Source organism: Papio anubis, chromosome 1 (genome assembly GCF_008728515.1).
Source record: "Papio anubis isolate 15944 chromosome 1, Panubis1.0, whole genome shotgun sequence".
NCBI classification, from domain to species: Eukaryota; Metazoa; Chordata; class Mammalia; order Primates; family Cercopithecidae; genus Papio; species Papio anubis.
This window is the reverse complement of record NC_044976.1, coordinates 5,540,324-5,560,454: the sequence shown is the minus strand read 5'-3', so window position 1 is coordinate 5,560,454 and position 20,131 is coordinate 5,540,324. Positions and strand designations below refer to the sequence as shown.

General features: G+C 43.0%; 1 protein-coding gene across 1 annotated transcript in view; it reads left to right on the top strand.

Annotated features, from left to right (window-relative positions):
• The window catches only part of DNAJC11 (DnaJ heat shock protein family (Hsp40) member C11), a 72,269-nt gene that overhangs the window by 13,457 nt on the left and 38,681 nt on the right, over positions 1-20,131 (top strand). Inside the window, exons 2-3 of the mRNA XM_021935617.2 lie at positions 8,174-8,303; positions 10,722-10,795. Of these exons, the coding sequence (XP_021791309.1) occupies positions 8,174-8,303; positions 10,722-10,795 (204 nt within the window). The remainder of the gene's footprint in view (positions 1-8,173; positions 8,304-10,721; positions 10,796-20,131) is intronic.

The following is a 20,131-nucleotide window of genomic DNA, read 5'->3' as shown; positions in this document are numbered from 1 at the left end:
ATTTCACATTCAATAACTGTCCCTTAGATCCATGAATCCTCTAGAACTTCAGCAGACTCTGATCTGTCGTTTCTGTTTCAGCTTCCAGGCTGCTGGTCACAGAACCTCAGCCTTGAACTTCTGCTGCTGTTTCCTTTAGATCTCTCTGGATTTGTTTTTTGTTTGTTTGTTTCAGTCAAGCTGTACCAAATTAATCTTAACAAATAATACTGGTCACATTATTTCTCTACCCAGAAACCTTGTATGACTTCCTCTTATTTCTTGGGTCAGGGTCAAACTCCTTGGCTCCATTTTTAAAGCCCTGTATAAATTAGATGTTTTGTGTATTTTCTGGCTACTTTGTGGTGATGTTCTGCCCTCTTCCACTACAGAGGAAGCACCGTGTGGTCAGCGGCCGTGGCTATCTGAGTCACCATTATATCCCCTGCACAGTGCCAGGCACATAATGCTAGTTAGCAAATGTTTGCTGAATAAATTGAGCAGACAGATGGGTGTCCAAATTAGTTTCTTACCTACTTCCTGCCTTCTTATGCCTCTTTATGCCTCTGCCGGTTTGGTCAGTGTTCTGTGTTTCAGTCCCCAACACCGGCCTGTTTCCTCAGGTGTTATTGTCCCCTGAGATGCCGCAGCTCATCTTGGATACCCAAAGCAAATCAGAGTCCACCTTTGTGTTCTCACTGGGGTTCTCACCACCTCCGTGAAGTTTTCTTTGCATTCTGACTCCTGTGAACTTACTTCGGCATCATTAATGTTAGCATTCCTGTTTTATATTGTTTAGGTAAATCCATGTTGACATGGAGTTTTTTGGGGGGTGGGGAATAGGAAATAGACAGGAATCTATGTGTAATTTCTTTGAGCTACGGACTATATTGTATTTCTTTTGTGCCCCAGTGGTTTCTAAAGCCAGTTGACATTCAGTAAACTTACTCATGGAAGTGATAAGTATTTGTTAACGACATACTCACCTTGTCTACCAGTATTCTTGAGGAACATATTGCAATTTTCGCCATCAAATTATTCTAGAGGAACTTATTATTGGAAGGAATTTATTTGTTGTTAATTTGGTAAATCTACCGCAGGCACAAGAGGAAGAGAGCAAATTCAAACATATGCCTTTATGCTCAGGCTCCAGAGTAAGTCAAGGCCTATGGAGACTCAGTCCAGCACTGAATAGCATGCCAGAAGCTGGAACGACGGCTTTTCCCTTGCTGGGCTTGTCCTTCATTCATCTGGCAGATATTGATTATCTTCCTCTTATGTTTCTTATTGCGGTGGGAAGAGGTTACTTGATCGTCTTTTGCACTACCACCACTAATGATATTTGTAAAAGAAAATACGTTTCAGAAGATGGATCAGACATATTTTTGTATGGGGTTTGGTGGTGGGTTTTTTTTTGTTTTTTTTTTTTGGTCAATTAAATGGAGCTGCATTTTTACAGTAGATACAGGTTAGTCTCGCGTTAAATCTGTTCTACTTGCAACATTCCTGTGGAGATCAGTCAGACAGAATGAGTTACTCCAGTCTACACAGTGCTCGATGTTGTAGGATAATTCCAAATACATCCTTGGGGTTTATTTCTGTTTGAGGATGAATCCCATATTTCCAGACTTTCCACAGATATTCTACATGTAAATGAAAATGAAAGGAGGTGGGGTTGAGCCAGAAAAATACCATCAGAATATGGTGGAGCTGGGAATGAGAGGGACTGTATTGTGTAAAGCCTCAGGCTGTATGGTTGGAACCTTTACGAAATGAAATAGGGAATTTTTTTTTTATCAAGTCCAGTTATGTGGTTGCTTTTTAATGCCTGATAAGTAAGTGGCTTGGTTTCTTAGTATAATCAGTATCTACTAAATGACACCAAATAATATGTGACACCCTTTCTCTCCATAGAACAGATCTTACTCAGCACAAAGCACCCATGTTGTCTTGGTGTTAATTAGCTCTGAAATCTGCTTTTTCTTTTAAAGTGTATAAGCACCAACTATCATTAAAAAAAAAAAAACACACACACACACAAAGAAAAACTGCAGGTTTTTATGAGCTGATGCAGTTTCTTTCCATCAGATTATTGTGGAACATATGGACAATAATGAATCTTCAATTGTGGTAATCAGGCAAACTTCCCAAAATCCAGTAGTTTATGGAGCCTTGGTTGGTGAAATTTAGTGATACAGATACATCGCCTGGAAGTTTGAGTTTGAAAATACAGGCTAAAGCAACAAAAAACCTGGTGGCTTTAGTATTCCCAAAATGAGTATAAATATGAGGTATTACTGAGTTATTTGCATGCTCTATTCAGTCTTCGAAGTATCCAATTCAATATCATCATCATGGTAGGTATAAGTACGGTTCACCCAACGTGGTTTTGCTTGCCCAGCACATGGGAGGACTGCACTTGCTACTGTCCTTGTGGTTGAGCAAGACCGTGGGACTAGTTCTAGGCAGTGATGTCAGTGGAAGTGAGGTGTGTCACTTCTAGGCCCAAGCATTTAAATGCCAGTGTGAGCCAGGGAGCCTGCTCTCCCCTCTGCCTTGGTGATTGGCACAGATGACTCCTGTGTCGTCCTGGGACCTGAAGACATTGCCAAACCGTACTAGCTGACCTCAGATGGACATGTAAAGTGAAAGAGAAATAAACCATTGAAGTTTTTGGATTGTTTGTTACTGCAGTATCATCTAGCCCAGCAGTTACCAAGCTTTTTGGTGTTAGGATTCCTTTACATTCTTAAATTATTGAGGATCCCAAAGAGCTTTTGTTTATGTGAATTATAGCTATTGATACTTAGTTAGAAATTAAAACTGAGTAATTGCTAAAATATTGTTGTAAAACAAGACACAAATACAAATGTATTTCAATAGAAGCACAAGGAAAGCGTTTTAAGGATTTAAAATGACCGTATTGGACAATTATGAGGTTACAGATACACAGACATCACAGCAGGTACAACCAATGATAGTGGGCACAGTCAAGGAACTGAGAACTAATTGAGTTAATCTCAAAAACTCTTGTATTTATACCCTGTATTTAATTAAACTCTTGTATTTATACCAACCTTAGAAATTTCTAGAAATCATAAGACATATACACACTTTCCATTAAACATCAGAACAATGATATTGTAACTAAAAGTTCTCTGAAAGGGAATTTGGAAAAAAGAGATTTTACTCCAGTGAATACTTTGCAAACCAGGGAAACCCAGCCTCCAGTATAAAACAAAGGTGGGTTCCACAGAACGAAAGGGAAACTCAGGTTTTATAGCCAAAGTTCCTGCCTGGGTTCCCAATCAGGTCCATTTATGTAAATGAAGAATTGAAACTTGCTTAGTTCTGAACGATTGATATAGGTGAGCCCTGATTAGCTGAGCGGATGAGCTCTGATTGATTGAGGTGGGTGAGCTCCAAAGATAAAAAGATGTGGATTTTGGAAAACTCTGTGCGACCCCTAGTCAGCAAAAGGCCACCTGACTCTATTTTAAATTTAGATATCTCAGGATCCATCTTGAAGGACTGCCTCTTTTAGGCTCACGTTTGTTCCCAATATCATCACACGTCCTGTAACTTCAAGATTCCACTGTACACTCAAGAAAAGATGAGAGTGAAAAAGGCAAATAACAGCTTTGTGTTATTAGAAAAATAGTTTTGACTTTGTGGATCCCTGAAGGGTCTCAGAGATTCCTGGGATGCCCCAGACCATACTTTGAGAACCACTGATCTAGCCTATCCTAACCAAATGCAGTTGTGGTACAGACATATTATCCAGACATGTTTTAGCTTATTTTGCCTTAGCCTCCTGAGGAGCTGGAAGTACACCTGGATAAATTTTTTTTTTTTTTAGATGGAGTCTCGCTCTGTCGCCCAGGCTAGAGTGCAGTGGCGCAATCTTGGCTCACTGCAACCTCTGCCTCCCAGGTTCAAGTGATTCTCTGGCCTCAGCCTCCCGAGTAGCTGGGATTACAGGCACTCACCACCACACCCAGTGAATTTTGGTATTTTTAGTAGAGACGGGGTTTTACCGTGTTGGTCAGGCTGGCCTCGATCTCCTGACCTTGTGATCCACTCGCCTCGGCCTCCCAAAATGCTGGGATTGCAGGTGTGAGCGACCACACCCGGGCCACACGTGGATAATTTTTAAAATTTTTTTGTGGAAACAGGATCTCGCTATGTTGCCCAAGCTGGTCTTGAACTCCTGGCCTCAAGCGATCCTCCCACCTTGGCATACCAAAGTGCTGGGATTACTGTACTGGTGTGAGCCATTGCACCCAGCCCTGTTATTGATTTCTGACTTCATCCTCTTGTGGTAGGAGAAGATATTTTGTATGGTGTCAGTCTTTAAAGTCTATTGAAACTTAATTTGGGGCCTAACATATAGTCTATCCAGAAAATATAACCAGGTGATTGGGATGATGAAAGTTTATAGACTTAAAGTATGATACATTTCTTAATTTTATTAGAGAATTTTAGGATAAGAATGTACCTTTAGGTATCATTCTTAATGATATCTCATTGCATTTTGAAATGATAACAGTATTTCTGTGGTAGTGAAAGAGGTTCTCATTTATGAAATATCGAACCAGTGACCTTAGCTATTCAGTTATGATGAAAGGACCAATCTAACCTTTTATTGAGTGTGATATTTATTAAAAATGAAGCATCTTATTTCCATTACTTAATCAATAGCATATTAAGCCATTTATTAATAAGATTAAAGAATGTCCTGCAGAGTAGATATTCTGCTCTCTTGTCATCTAGTTTAATTTTAATAACCAGGAAATAGCAGTCTAACTGGGAGTCAGTCAAATCTGTCTAATACAGTACTTGTAACTTTTATGAGATACAGGAAAGGACAATTAAAATTTGCAGAAAGAAAATAATTTGTGACTGGGCACAGTGACTCACGCCTGTAATCCCAGCACTTTGGGAGGCCGAGGTGGGTGGATCACCTGAGGTCAGGAGTTCAACACCAGCCTGGCCAACACAATGAAATCCCGTCTCTATTAAAAATACAAACAATTAACTGGGCATGGTGATGGGCGCCTGTAGTTCCAGCTACTTGGGAGGCTGAGGCAGGAGAATTACTGGAAGCCAGGAGGCGGAGACTGCAGTGAGCCGAGATCACACCATGGCACTCTAGCCTGGGTGGCAGAGTGAAACTCCATCTCAAAAAAAAAAAAAGAAAATAATTTGTAATGGCCGTGTGGGAAAAAAAAAACAAGCCCCTTTTACATCATCACATAAGTAAACCTACCTGGAAAAGATTATTTTCCCATGATTTATGTTTGAAACACCAGGGTTGGTGCAGGTGGTGTATTGATAAGTGTAGCAAGAAATGCATTTAAAGTCGGGAGGAAAACAAAACACTAGAGCAAGAAGAAGAAGAAGGAGAAAATGCAGAGATGGAAATACGGAGGCCCACCTCTTCTAGCGGGCCTTGTATTTTTATAGAAATAGAATATACGTACAGAAAAGTGGTCATCTCCTGAGTATACGGCACAATGAATTTTCACAAGCAGGACTCCTTCCTGAATGACTTTCCGTTATCCATGCACCAGGGCGGTGCCCTCCGAAGTTTCAGTTCTCCTGTTGCCAAAAAGATACCACAGCTGAATTGTGATGATGGTAATAATAAAAGTGGTTATGGTCCTAGTGTGAGCTGGACATTGTTAGGCACTCGTGCTTGCATTATCTCAATTATGCCTCACAAAGCCTCAGAAAGAGGCACTATTGTCCACAGTCTGCAGATGCGGAAACGGAAAGGAGCTTAAAGGAGCTATAATTCCTCAGTTTTTGCTGTGTGTTGGGCACTGTGTGAAGAACTTCATAGTCACTGTCTGGTTTCATTCTCACACCGTCCCTGCAAGGGTTGTCATCCTTTATGGAGGAGAAGACTAAAGGCCAGAAATCTCACCTGTCATGGTCACAAAGCTTGGAAGTGACAGATCCTGCATCCAGACATGGGCCGTTTGACTGCCACACCTGCATTCTCAGCCAGCAGAATGGAAGGTTGTGTTGCCCCAGAGTGAACCACACGGGCATGGCTGGAAGACAGGCAGCCCCTGTTTGGTAGTGCACCAAAGGGAAGATGGGAGAAAGAGATTTGCCGTGGGGTGGCGTCTCACCAATTCTCAGAGGCCAGGAGCTGCTCATTCAGCAAGATCCTTGACCCTATTCTGACAGAGCACTTCATGGAACCCTCAAGGAGCTCCCGATTTAAAATGGCACGCGGCAGAGTTGCCTCTCTCCAAACCAGCGGGACGCTCTCTGTGGCCTGCTTTAAAGGGCAAGTTGAATGACTCGGGTCTAACTAGTTTTCTTCCCCCTCTGTCACCCAGGCTGGAGTGCAGCGATGGAATCATAGCTCACTGCAACCTCAGCCTCCACAGGCTCAGGTGATCCTCCTACCTCAGCCTTCCAAGTAGGACCACAGGCAAGCACCTCCATGCCCAGCTAATGTTTGTATTTTTGGTAGATGTGGGGTTTCGCCATGTTGCCCAGTCTAGTCTTGAACTTGTGGGCTCAAGCAATCTGCCCACCTCCGCCTCCCGAAGTGCTAGGTCTACACGTGTGAACCACTGCGTCTGGCCTTGTTTTTTTTCTGGATAGCAGAATCCAGTAAAGTCAGAGCCAGAAGGCTCCTGGAGGTCACCCACGCCGTCACCTACTCCTCAGACGAAGCCGGCCTGAGCCTGGTCTAGGGCTGAGGAGCAGAACCCGGGCCCCAGCACTGCTGCCCCCTCAGGCACATGGGATGGGCTGATGTCCTCCACATGTCTTTCCAATCACATTTACTGTCTTTCTCTTGGAGTCCTTCAGAATTCCTTGTTTAGAACCCCTGGTAAACTCGCACAAATGCCCTGGCTTTCTAGCATCTGAATAACTTAATCCTGTAGAAAATATTTCGATTCTGGGCCAAAAATTAATACTAAAATACAGTAAAATTGCACTTTTTTTTTTTCTGGTGAAGAAGCTCATTAGTCCTGGGACTGAAAGATATTGAAAAATTGTGGAAGTAACAGAGAATACAGAGTCATCTTTTTTTTTTTTTTTTTTTGGTAATTATGGTCCCAGGACTATGTCTCTGTGACCTCTTTCTTTGAGGATTTGTGTTCCAGGCCCTCATCCCGGAGCACTGTCAGTCCTCACATCCCCTCCTGGGACCTGGACCTGTTCTGTTCAGTTGGCAGATTTTGGGAGCCTCTCTAGCATGTTGTCAGTGACCCAGAAATGTGTTTCAGTTGTCAAAATGGTGGGGATATGTCCCCAAATCAAGTGTTCTTTAACTGATATACCAAAGGGTAGAGTTGCCCATCCAATACCACCCCTCATAGGCCAAAATAGCCTCTAGAATCAAACATAACACTTCCCAAAAGCAGACCTGAGGGGCCAGCCACACAGCCTGCTCAGTGTCCCAGGGCCTCGGAGGGGTCCCGTCTAGAGACCCTCTTGGTGGCTGTGAGGCCGGCCACAGTGAATGCAGGTTTGCCTGTTGGCACCCGCGCCCCGCTGTGGTTAAAGCACACCAGAGCCCGTCTGCCTTGTGCCGCCCCTTCAGATGTCCGTGCTGCGTAGGAGGATTGGAGAGTTGATGCCTTTTGGTTTTTAGGGAGGTCTGGCGGTTTTGGGGAGGGTTGGTTACTACAGGTTAGGGAAGCATTTCTGCCTCTGAATGTGCTGCCTTCTGGAATTAGAGGTTGCATTCGAGTGCATGTGGGCCCTACAAGTTTGTCTTTGAATTTCAAGGATTCATGTTCGTTATGTCATTAAATTGATGTCATTTCTGTCTAATGGTATATAGCTTTTCTTTGCCTGAACCTGTTCTGTTGAGCGTGCCTTGGCATGATTTACTTCAAATAAGTTAAAGAGTTAGCAGGTCTCTGACATTTTGGTTTCAGCTCAGAGCACAATGAGCCATTCCAGAGACACAAATGTTCATTCATCAGATAGCAGCACTTCCCAGCAAAACCCAGTCACTATTGATGTATGTAATTGATCGCTTTATTAACTGACAAAAAGAAGCTTTGTTGAGGTAATAAACCTAACTTCATTACATCCTGCATGTCGAGAGCAAACACATTGGGACGTGGCTGATGAGTTCCCATTTCAAGGCTGATTCTGATAATGATAATGTTTAAGTAGCATTGATTGTTCTCTAATTGAATTTTTCTTTCTTTAGGCCTCTTCTGAAGAGCTGAAAGCTGCCTACCGGAGGCTGTGTATGCTCTACCATCCAGACAAGCACAGAGACCCAGAGCTCAAGTCACAGGCGGAGCGACTGTTTAACCTTGTTCACCAGGCTTATGAAGGTCAGTGGAGGGCTGGACTTTGTAGAAACATCTTGGTAGCGGTTATTCGATTTTTAGGAGATGTGATTTATAGAGGATAGAAAAAGAGAGTCCTTAGAGGTAAATAGAGAGGTGGTTAGTTTGGTACTTTTTACTGACAGGGTCCTTTGAAAGAGTAGTATTTTGCTTTGGAGATCAATACGTGTCCAGTAAGTAGAAAATGAGAGGCTGGGTGCAGTAATAGACAGCCTCGATTGCAAGGGAATACTCAAGTTTTAAATCGTTTACCAGGTTTCTTCTAAAGGGAACTCTTATAGGTAAAGGCTGATCGTCACAGGGAAGGTTTCTTGTTCTCTTTTTTGTTAGAAGATACAAGGACATTTTTTCATCCAAAAGTGATTTTATTGGTTCTGAAGCATTCAGTTATCAGCTCTAATAAAAGAACGAAAACGATGTTATAGGAAATAGAATCAAGCGATTCACATTTTTATACTTACGTCTTACGTATGTCAGAAAGAACATTCTGTGATATATTTGTTTATAAAATATTAAAGTCACTACTGGATACAGAGCTTCTGTTTGGGATGGCAAAAAGTTCTGGAAATAAGAGAGTGATGATGGTTATACAACACTGTATATGTACTTAATGCTATTGATTGTATACTTTAAAATGGTTAAAGTAGTAAATTTTATATGTATATTTTACCACCATTTTTAAAATTTAAATTTTAAAAAATGTTAAATCACTGTTATATGCATCAAGTACAGTAAGTTATTTGTTCCACAACCATTTGGTGATTGGCTCCTTAGACCAGAAATTAGATACTGTGTTTCTTTATAAAATCATAAAGTCATCTCACTGTATACATAATGTTAAGCTTGTAGTGTATTTCACTTTAGAGTTTTTCCAAAAAGTTAGATTTTAATGGCCAATGAAAATCAGGCTGCAGTGTGTGATAAATGTGTAATCAGTGTGATGTCATTACCAAATTTAACTCTATTCAGATCACTTGCATGGCAATTGTGAAGAGTAGCCTGTTCTTTTTATTGTATTCTGTTATCTAAATGGGTGCATTAATTTTACTGTTGTCTAAATGAGCCGCATAGTTTGCTTGTATTGTATTGGAGACCTGGGGAAGAGTTAACAGAAAGACCCTACCAGTGCTAGTGAAAATGCCACAACAGCAGACCTGGCCTCCTGTTTAGCCTGAAGGGAGACTCAGGTGAAATCGTGAATGAATAATTCCTTATTACATGCTGGAGAGGAACACAAGTTTGGCTCCTGTGTTTTCCAGGGGCCAGCATTTCTTCCTTTCCCATTAGATTTGATTATGCATAGGATCATTTACATAGCTTTTAAATTAGGCCTACAAATATGTAGGAACTCTCAAGGGAGAAGAGACCCAAAGGTCTTGGCAGAAATTGGTGAAGTAGAGGGGGAAGAGAATGACCATTGGCCTTGCTGACATTTGAGTTCAGTTGGAATATCATTTGAACAGCTCTCACCCTTAACCGAGAAATTCTTTTCTGATGTACTTTGGGTGATGTGGCCAACAAAATGGTAAGAGGTGTTTTTGTCTTTTAAAATTATTTACAAATAAAGAGGAGAGGTGCACAAAAGAAATGCAGCCTGTCTTTGGAGTTAATAGAACTCTATAGAGTAAGTAACAAATCAGCTTTTTCTGGTATCCAAACCTGTTTCTACTTTTATAGCAAGCTTCTTTAGAAACTGGAAACCCACTCTTTCAAGTCAGTGTACTTTTATACACCATGGCAGAAATTTACCAAATTATTTTTAAAACAACTTTCGTGTCCTTTCGCAATGCAGGAGCTAGTGTCACTTCCTGCATGGTACACCTTGTACACCTTGTACCTGTACCTTCCAATCAAGAGTAACTTGGACACTGGGAAAATCTGACTTTTCTCATTTGTAGCCACCTTTAAACATATCCTACATTAGCCGGGTGCAGTGGCTCACAGCTGTAATCCCAACACTATGCAAGGCCAAGGCAAGAGAATCATTTGAGGCCAGGAATTCAAGATCAGTCTAGGCAACATAGTGAGACCCCATCTCTACAAAAAATAAATTAACTGGGCATGTGTGCACACACCTGTAATCCCAGCTGCTTGGGAAGCTGGAGCAGGAGGATTAGTTAAGCCCAGGAATTCAAGGCTGCAGTGAGCTATGATCTTACCACTGCACTTCAGCCAGGACAACAGAGAAGGACCGTGTCAGTCAGTAAGTCAATAAACAAATCCTAGGTTGAATCAAAAAAGCAGTTAGGAGGAAAGATGCGTAGAAAATGAAAGGGGTCTCTAGGAAGATTGTGATCAGACAGGGAGAACAGGAGATGGGCTTACCTAATGACATCAGTGTTCTCAGAAAGGACTGAAGGTGAATTTTATATTTTATAAACATGTTTAATTTTTAATTTGCAGTGCTTAGTGACCCCCAAACCAGGGCCATCTATGATATATATGGGAAGAGAGGACTGGAAATGGAAGGATGGGAGGTAAGAGAAACTGCGTCTGGTGTCCCAGAAAAGTCATTAAACAGCTACAAAACATCTCCCCAAAACCCTGCAATCCATAATAATGCCTTTGGGAATATTTGAAGACATCAGAGCCCCCTTCCTTGCCCTGTATTTTAGTTTTAGAGGTTGAGTTCCGGACTTGGCTTTGCCACTTTGTAACTCTGACCTTGGGCCAGCCACTCATCTGACTTGTCCTTCGTTTCCTAACCTGTCAAGTAAAACGGAAGAGGGATGGACTGGACCAGTAATTTTTAACCCAGGTGTGGCGGGGAGCAAGTGGAGCTGGCGGTTGATGGGAGACAGTTTCTTCAAGGGTGCAGCTCTGACTCCACATACACTCCCTTCCACCCTCCACAGTTCTGTGCCTCTCTCTCCACCTCAGTTCTGAATAATGGCAGTGAGGAAATATTTCAGATGGGAGTATGTTATGCATGTGAGCAAAATGGAGGCAGAGCTGCCGGGGTTGCATTGCCTGTAATGACCCTTTCAATTCTCATGTATTATAATATTCAAGCTTTGTCAAATGTGATGAGTGAAACAAAATATATAGCAAATGTGTCGCCCTGGGCAGCCATGCTGTGGGAGAACAGTCACTAAAATTCAGACAATTTGTTTACTTTCACACTGCCACTGACTAGCAGTAGAGCCTTGGGCAAGTAATTGGGTTGCTAGTGCTAACATGTTACTATCTGAAAAATGAATATGAAGATTCGTTGTGAAACTCTAAGTTGCTGCAGGAATATATAGGTATCATTAAAAAAACTTGGTTCTGACCCAGGCAAAGTGGCTCACACCTGTAATCCTAACACTTTGGGGAGCCAGGCTGGGAGGATCACATGAGGCCGAGTTTGAGACCAGCCTGAGAAAAAACATAGCAAGACCCTGTCTCTACAAAACATTTTTTTAAAAAATTAAGCGAGCTTGGTGGTGCGCACCTGTATTCGCAGCTACTCAGGAGGCTGAGATGGGAGAATCACTTGAGCACAGGGAGGTTGAGGCTGCAGTGAGCTATGATCACGCCACTGCACTCCAACGTGGGCAACAGAGTGAGACCTTGTCTCAAAAAAGGAAAGAAAGAAACTTGGTTCTGATGCCCAAGAAATTTGCTAGTCTGTTAATAACATGGAATTGACCTGCATTGAGTTATATTTTCACCATCATGTAAGATTTCCCTTGAAGTTCCTTCGATGTTTTGTTTTGTTTTGTTTTGTTTGTTTGTTTGTTTTTGAGACAGAGTTTTGCTCTTGTTGCCCAGACTGGAGTGCAGTGGCACGATCCCGGCTTACCACTACCTCCGCCTCCTAGGTTCAAGCAATTCTCCTGCCTCAGCCTTCCTGAGTAGCTGGGATTACAGGCATGCGCCACCACGCCTGGCTAATTTTGTATTTTTAGTAGAGACAGGGTTTCTCCATGTTGGTCAGGCTGGTCTCAAACGCCTGACCTCAGATGACCCGCCCGCCTCAGCCTCTCAAAGTGCTGGGATTACAGGCGTGAGCCACCACGCCCGGCCAAAGTTCATTCAATGTTTAATCTCAAGCATGTGTGCCTGTCTCTTCCAGTTCTAGCATCAAAGCCTTGTAAAGGCCTTCAGATGAGGAGTGGAAGAGAAGCAAAAGAGGATCCTATTTCCTTTCCCATCTTTCCACTACTGCTTCATATTGGTGGCTTGTGGGCCATATTCCACTAATAGCCTTTTTTGGTGGGGGGGTGGGGGGTGAGAGAGAGAGAGAGCGTGCACACGAGAGACAGTGCGCGCGTGCTGTGTTGCCCAGGCTGCAGTGCGTTGGTGCCATCACGGCTCACTGCAGCCTTGACCTCCTGGGCTCAAGTGAGTCTCCCACCTCAGCCTTCCAAGTAGCTGCGACTGCAGGCACACACCACCATGCCTAGCTAATTTTTTTATTTTTTGTAGAGGTGGAGTCTTGCTATGTTGCCCAGGCTGGTCTCAAATTCCTACCCTCAAGCTACCCTCCCACCTCAGCCTCCCAGAGCGCTGGGATTACAGGTGTGAGCCACCATGCCCAGCTTGTTGCCATTTTTTGATTGCCTCACACAGTGAATTCTGGTTGCTAACATTTCAACCCTGGGAGGTTCTGCATCATAATTCAGTCTTCTGTCTTTTCTTGAAACATCTGGTAACACTGAGTCTGAGGAGCCCTTGCCCTTCAGATGGGACTGGACTGTCCAATTTGTGCCAGTCCCCACCACTCCCCCTTGTGTTACGTCTGGCTCTTCTCATCTGCGTGTCCTCCTGGCTCTAGTGGGCAGTTGGTACTTGGCCTCTGGCTTGAAGGGAATAGCAGTGCTTCCTGTCGCCTTGGTTCATTGCAGCTAGGTATTAAGCCAAACAACTTAGCATTTTCTCATCCAAAAAGGAAAATAGATTTCTGTTGTATTTATTCAATTTCCCCCTCACTCTTTATACACTCCTTAAAGCTTCTTTGTATTTTTAAGATGTGGGGTTGGCTACAATTTTTCTTTTTTTTCTTTTTTTCTTTTTTTGAGACGGAGTCTAGTGCTGTTGCCCAGGCTGGAGTGCAGTGGCACAACCTCGGCTCACTGCAACCTCGGCCTCCTGGGTTCAAGTGATTCTTCTGCCTCAGCCTCCTGAGTAGCTGGGATTACAGGTGCCCACCACCACACCCAGCTAATTTTTGTATTTTTTTTAGTAGAGTCAGGGTTTCACTGTGTTGGCCAGGCTGGTCTCGAACTCCTGACCTCATGATCTGCCCACCTCGGCCTCCCAAAGTGCTGGGATTACAAACGTGAGCCACCACTCCCGGCCTATAGTTTTTCAAGTCAGCAGTTGGAGTCACTGAAAAGCTGTAGGACTCCATTACATATTCCCTCTTCAAAGACTAGGTTTTTAGTCCCCAGCAGCATTATCCCAATCAGTGGAGCCGTGGGGTCTGCTGGTAAAATATTGTGTGGTTTCCTCTTATCAAACCAGATTATCTTCCCATTAGAAACAAAGCAAATCCACACACAAATGGTGGTTATACAAATGTGTAGGGCTGGGTGCAGTGGCTCACACCTGTAATTCCAGCACTTTCAAAGACTGACACAGGAGGATCACTTGAGCTCAGGAGTTCAAGACCAGCTGGAGTAACACAGTGAGATCGCATCTCTACAAGCAATAAAAAATAAAAAAATTTACCAGGCATGGTGGCGTGTGCCTATAATCCTGCTTCTTGGGAGGCTGAGGTGGGAGGATCACTTGAGCCTAAGGAGGTCGGGGTTGCAGTGAGCCATGATCACACCACTACACTCCAGCCTGAGTGGCAGTGAGACTGTGTCTCAAAAGATAAAAAATGAAATAAAAAAAAAAATATGTGCACAGTTGTGGGTGGCAAGTGGTTAAACATTATTTTCATATTTTTTTAGTAAACTAAGCAAGTCAGGTTCTCATGGATCAGAATTGGCTTTTTTTTCATATTGATACTAAGCTTTTGCTGCAAGATAAAAATGCCTTCAAAGAAAACTAAATGAAGATACCTCCCCAGATATTTACTCAGAGATGTATTAGTGTTTAACATACAATAGGAAAATTGGACCCATTATTCATATTACACAGAAAGTCTCATTGAACTCAAGCAAATTTTATGAAGCTGGCATCAACATTCCTTCAAGGAATTCCTACAGCTGGATGGATTGTTCCATATGACGATTCTCTCACTGCAGTAATAGCTTTCACTCCAGGGAGGAAGCTGTATTCCCTTCATGCTGTTGCTGATATTTTTAGACTATTAAACTCTTCAGTTGCTGAAGGGTATCCATTTACCACATATTTATTAGGCTACCATATGGGTACTCAGTGAACGGTGAAGGGCATTGATTGTTGGTATCGTGAGTGTCTGAGACGCCTTTAATCCAAAGATCTCAAAGCACTCCACCAACTAGAAATCACTCCCCAGCCCATTGGAGCTTCTTTAGAATGTACAGAATACTAGCCCAGTTGTTAGTCATTAGGTAAATTTTCAGTCTTTTTTTTTTTTTTTTTTGAGACAGAGTCTCACTCTGTCACCCAGGCTAGAGTGTAGTGGCGTGAGCGTGGCTTACTGCAGTGTTGACCTCCCAGCTCAGGCCATCCTCCCACCTCAGTCTCCCAGGTAGCTGAGACTACAGGTATGCATCACCACGCCCTGCTACTTTTTTTTATTATTATTATTTTTTGAGACGGAGTCTCACTGTGTTGCCCAGGCTGAGTGTAGTGGCATGATCTTGGCTCACTGCAACCTCTGCCTCCAGGGTTCAAGTGCCTCTCCTGCCTCAGCCTCCCGAGTAGCTGGAATTACAGGTGCGCACCACTATGCCCAGCTAATTTTTTTGTTTTTGTTTTTGTTTTTGTTTTGTTTTTGTTTTTTTTTTGGTTTGGTTTTTTCTGAGATGGAGTCTTGCTCTGTCAACCAGGCTGGAGTGCAGTGGCGCGATCTCAGCTTACTGCAACCTCCGCCTCCCTGGTTCACGCCGTTCTCCTGCGTCAGCCTCCCAAGCAGCTGGGACTACAGGCGCCCGCCACCACACCCGGCTAATTTTTTGTATTTTTAGTAGAGACGTGGTTTCACCATGTTAGCCAGGATGGTTTCGATCTCCTGACCTCGTGATCCACCCGCCTTGGCCTCTCAACGTGCTAGGATTATAGGCGTGAGCCACCGCGCCCGGCCTAATTTTTGTATTTTTGGTAGAGATGGGGTTTCACCATGTTGGCCAGGCTGGTCTCAAACTCCTGACCTCAGGTGGTCCTCCTGCCTTGGCCTTCCAAAGTGCTGGGATTACAAATGTGAGCCACCGTGCCCAGCACCCCCCCCTTTTTTTTTTTTTTTTTTTTTAAGGCTTCTAGAGACTCTTACTCTTTGGGAGGATTCCCAAGGAATGAGATGTAACCATTCCCAACTTACAAAACCAGCCATACTATTTACTTATCGAGATTGGTTAGTGATGTTTGTGCAGATACCCACATTGAAAACAAAATTAGCCATGTTTTCAGAATGGCAAAAATCTAACCTTGAACTGTGAATGCTTTGACAATGTTGATTCTGGTAATGGCTGGCAACTGCCATGGAAACCACGTAACTCATCTCCTGCAGATGTCATTTTCAGATGTTGTATTACATCCGAGTTGCATCCTTTGGCCCTGATCATCTGCAGTTTGGTTTTTGTCCGCAGTCCTTTACATTATTTATATTTTACTTCCCTGTCTCTGACATCGGTTTTATAGTATATGAGAAAGGCAGCCTGTATTAAAAGCAATAATATGGTCAAGATCTTGAAAAACCAGCAAAGGTTTAGAACTGTCACAGAGCAGAAGACGACTAAGGACATCCACCTCATGTCTAAATGCAACGTGGAATCTTGGATTGGATCCTGGAACAGAAAAAGGATGTTCGTAGAAAATCTAGTGAAATCTGAACCCTAGGTTTAATTAGTAGAAATGTACTAATGTTGGTTTTTGAGATTTGACAGATCTTCCGTGGTTATATAAGGTGCTAACATTGGGGGAACCTGGGTGCAGGCTATACTAGAACTTTCTGTGCTGTTGTTATAGCGTTTCTAAATAATTTTCTAAAAATATCCCAGAATAAAAAGTTTACTAGATAGAACCAGATGACACTTTTCAAATGATGTCGCTTAACCCTCCTCACTTTATAGCAGGGAAACTGAAGCTTAGAGAAGGACTTGCCTGAGGTTTCCCAGGATGTTTAAGGTCCTGTCTGTCCTCCTTCCATGATGCCACCCAGCTTTTGGAGATCTCCTTGTTCGTTTCATCAATAAAGTCAGTCTTCTTGGTGGTTGTTTTTTTGTTGTAGAGATGGGGTCTCACTATGTTGCCCAGGTTGGTCTAGAATTCCTGGGCTCAGTCGGTTTTCTTTTCTTTTTTTTTTTTTTGAGATGGAGTTTCGCTCTTTTCCCAGGCTGGAGTGAAGTGGTGTGATCTCCGTTCACTGCAACCTCCGCCTCCTGGGTTCAAGCGATTCTCCTGCCTCAGCCTCCCAAGTAGCTGGGACTATAGGCACCTGCCACCACACCCGGCTAAATTTTGCATTTTTCGTGGAGACAGGGTTTTGCCATGTTGGCCAGGCTGGTCTCAAACACGTGACCTCAGGTGAGCCAGTGCACCTGGCCACTCAGTTTTCTGACTAGCATAGGGATAGACCTAGTAGGTGAATGGTTCGGTGAACAGCAGTTGTATGGATTCACAAGCTGCATGTGATACACTCTGTCCATGAGAAACACTGAAAATGTCTGGTATTTATCAACCGTCACGCAGCTTCAGATGCTGTGTTCCCAGATGCCTCTGTCTGTAAGGGCTGCTGATGAGGAGGAGAGCAGCTCACAGCTGGCTTAGTCCTGTTCCCCTTTCCGGCATCATGTATTCTGTTTAAAGGAAGGTATAAATAGTCAAGGCTGGCAGAGGCCTGTGGGAGCTGAGAATGAAGTGCCCTGCCCTGCTAAGTGTCCTCACCGCTCCAGAAAGGCTGGCCATTTTGACTTTGCTGTTAGCTCAGATTATGCACCAACTATTTGCAAAACTTGTGTAAAATATGACTCAAAATGGAATGATCTGCCCCCTTTGGATTATTTGCCTTTGTAATTCCTCACAGAATGTAACAGAGAGAAAGTAATTTTCAACTGTTCAGTCTTTAAAGATTAAACAGCTAAAATTCCTGAAAATGAATCTTTTCCTGCTGCAGCCTTTGTGAAGCCTCACACTTTCCAGGTTTTTTTTTTTTTTTCCTACAGGGTTTGAGTCCAGGATTTTAATTATCAGCAGCTTACAAATCTGTTTCTGAAAAAAATAGTAGTATATGGGCATATTCATGGGTCTGCTTATGTCACTGATTAAAGTTATGGCAAATCAAACTTTCGCTAAATTTGCATTTTTAAAAACTAATATCCTGTTGAATAGAACACTCAATTATAAAATTTCTATTCAGGCCGGGCGCGGTGGCTCATGCCTGTAATCCCAGCACTTTGGGAAGTCGAGGCGAGTGGATCACTTGAGGTCAGGAGTTCAAGACCAGCCTGGCCAACATGGTGAAACGTCATCTCTACTAAAGATGAAAAAATTAGCTGGGTATGGTGGCACAAGCCTGTTGTCCCAGCTGCTCAGGAGGCTGAGGCAGGAGAATTGCTTAAACCCAGGAAGCGGAAATTGCAGTAAGCTGAGATCGCACCACTGCACTCCAGCCTGGGTGACAAAGCAAGACTGTCTCAAAAAAATAAAATATTAAAATAAAATAAAATCTTGCCAGGCACGGTGGCTCATGCCTGTAATCCCAGCACTTTGGGAGGCCAAGACAGGCGGACCACGAAGTCAGGAAACCATCCTGGCTTATACCGTGAAACCCCGGCTCTACTAAAAATACAAAAAAATTAGCCGGGTGTTTTGGCGGACGCCTGTAGTCCTAGCTACTCAGGAGGCTGAGGCAGGAGAATGGCATGAACCCGGGCGTCGGAGCTTGCAGTGAGCCGAGGTTGCGCCACTGCACACCAGCCTGGGTGACAGATCGAGACTCTGTCTTAAATAAATAAATAAATAAATAAATAGAGCAAGACTCCGTCTCAAATAAATAAATAAAATAAAATCTCTTTATCCATATTGGAACATCCTGCATCCTCTGGGCTATGTAGAGGAACTGTCTCCATTCAGACAGCCTCACACTTAGGCCTCCTTGTCCTTGGTGATGGGTCACCATCTGCTGGGTCCAGAGAAACTGGCTGCACCATTAGGTCCACTGAATTGGGCTGTAAAGTCATGAATAATTTTTAAAGTATTTTGAAACATTTTTTTCTGGATCTTCAAACTTACATGGAATGGTTGATTACCTACATTTCCCTGAAGCTCTTTTATTTTTATTTTCTTTTGCTTCAGGGAGGGACTGACATGAGATTGAGAAGATATTGGAAACTTTGAAAAACTGCACCTTGCTTTTGTCTGTGTCAGGACGGGTGGCATTGGAAAGTGAGAGTGCTGTAGATAGGTGATGCGCCCTCAGTGATTCTAAGCCTGGGCAGCGGGAATGCACCTTGTTCACAAAATAGAACCCAGAATATCCTTGCAAGGTCACAGAGCAATCACTGTCGTGCCACTTAGGACCTTTAGTTTGTTCTTGGATGATTTTAACAATCTTTTTATTTTAAAGCTTCCTTAAAAAGAACCACTTTCCCCCTTTTTAGTAATTTTTTATTTATATTGAGTTATTAGAGAAGAAAATGTTTTCACTATTTTTAATGTTTAAAGTAGTGGACAAGTTCCTAGCATTTTTCTAGATGAGTTTTTATGGGGGTTTTTTATTATTATTTGTTGAAAAATAAAATCAAGTTTCACAAAGCCTGTAATATCTTATTTATATCGAATGTGTGTATGTGCACGTGCACACGCGCACATACGTAGGTACATACACATGCATAGAGAATTTTTAGGAAGTGATATAAAAAAAATTGAGTGTGAGCCTGTGAGAAGAGGGAATATGGGTAAGGGGAATCACGTACTTTTTATTTCCTATCCTTCTGTTCTATTGATTTTTTGCTATAAGCTTGTATTTTTAAAAATAATTTTTTGAAACTTGAAATTTCCAAGGAAACATTTTCTCACATCACATCTTTTTAGATAGTCTGTGAGCAGCATCTCAAGACTCCCCTGTGTTTCTCCCACTGATGGGCAAATCTGCTTTCTCATACACCCCTGCCCCTCCCCCAGCCATCTGATAACTTTGGTAGTGATAGAAAAAGAGTAACCACTTTTTCTGTCCTGTTCCCACGCTGTGTGTTTCTCACCAGTGCACACAATTTCACACCATAAACGGGACCCTTAGAAATCGTGCAGTGCAGGCCGGGCACGGTGACTCACGCCTGTAATCCCAGCACTTTCGGAGGCCGAAGTGGGTGGATCACAAGGTCAGGAGATCGAGACCATCCTGGCTAGCTTGATGAAATCCCGTCTCTACTAAAAATACAAAAAATTAGCCGGGTGTGGTGGCGGGTGCCTGTAATTCCAGCTACTCGGGAGGCTGAGGCAGGAGAATGGCGTGATCCCAGGAGGCGGAGCTTGCAATGAGCCGAGATTGTACCATTGCACTCCAGCCTGGGCAACAAAGCGAGACTCCGTCTCAAAAAAAAAAAAAAACAGAAATCATGCAGTGCAGTTGCCTCTTTCACAGATGAAAGACTGCCCTTTCCACTTCTTTGAAATCTCGACTGGGTGGTCTTCCTTTCATGACAAGCTAAGAAAGGCTGAACTGGAATTGGAATGCTGTATTTTCTTTTTTTTTTTTCTTTCTTTTTTTTCAAGACGGAGTTTCTTGCTCTTGTTGC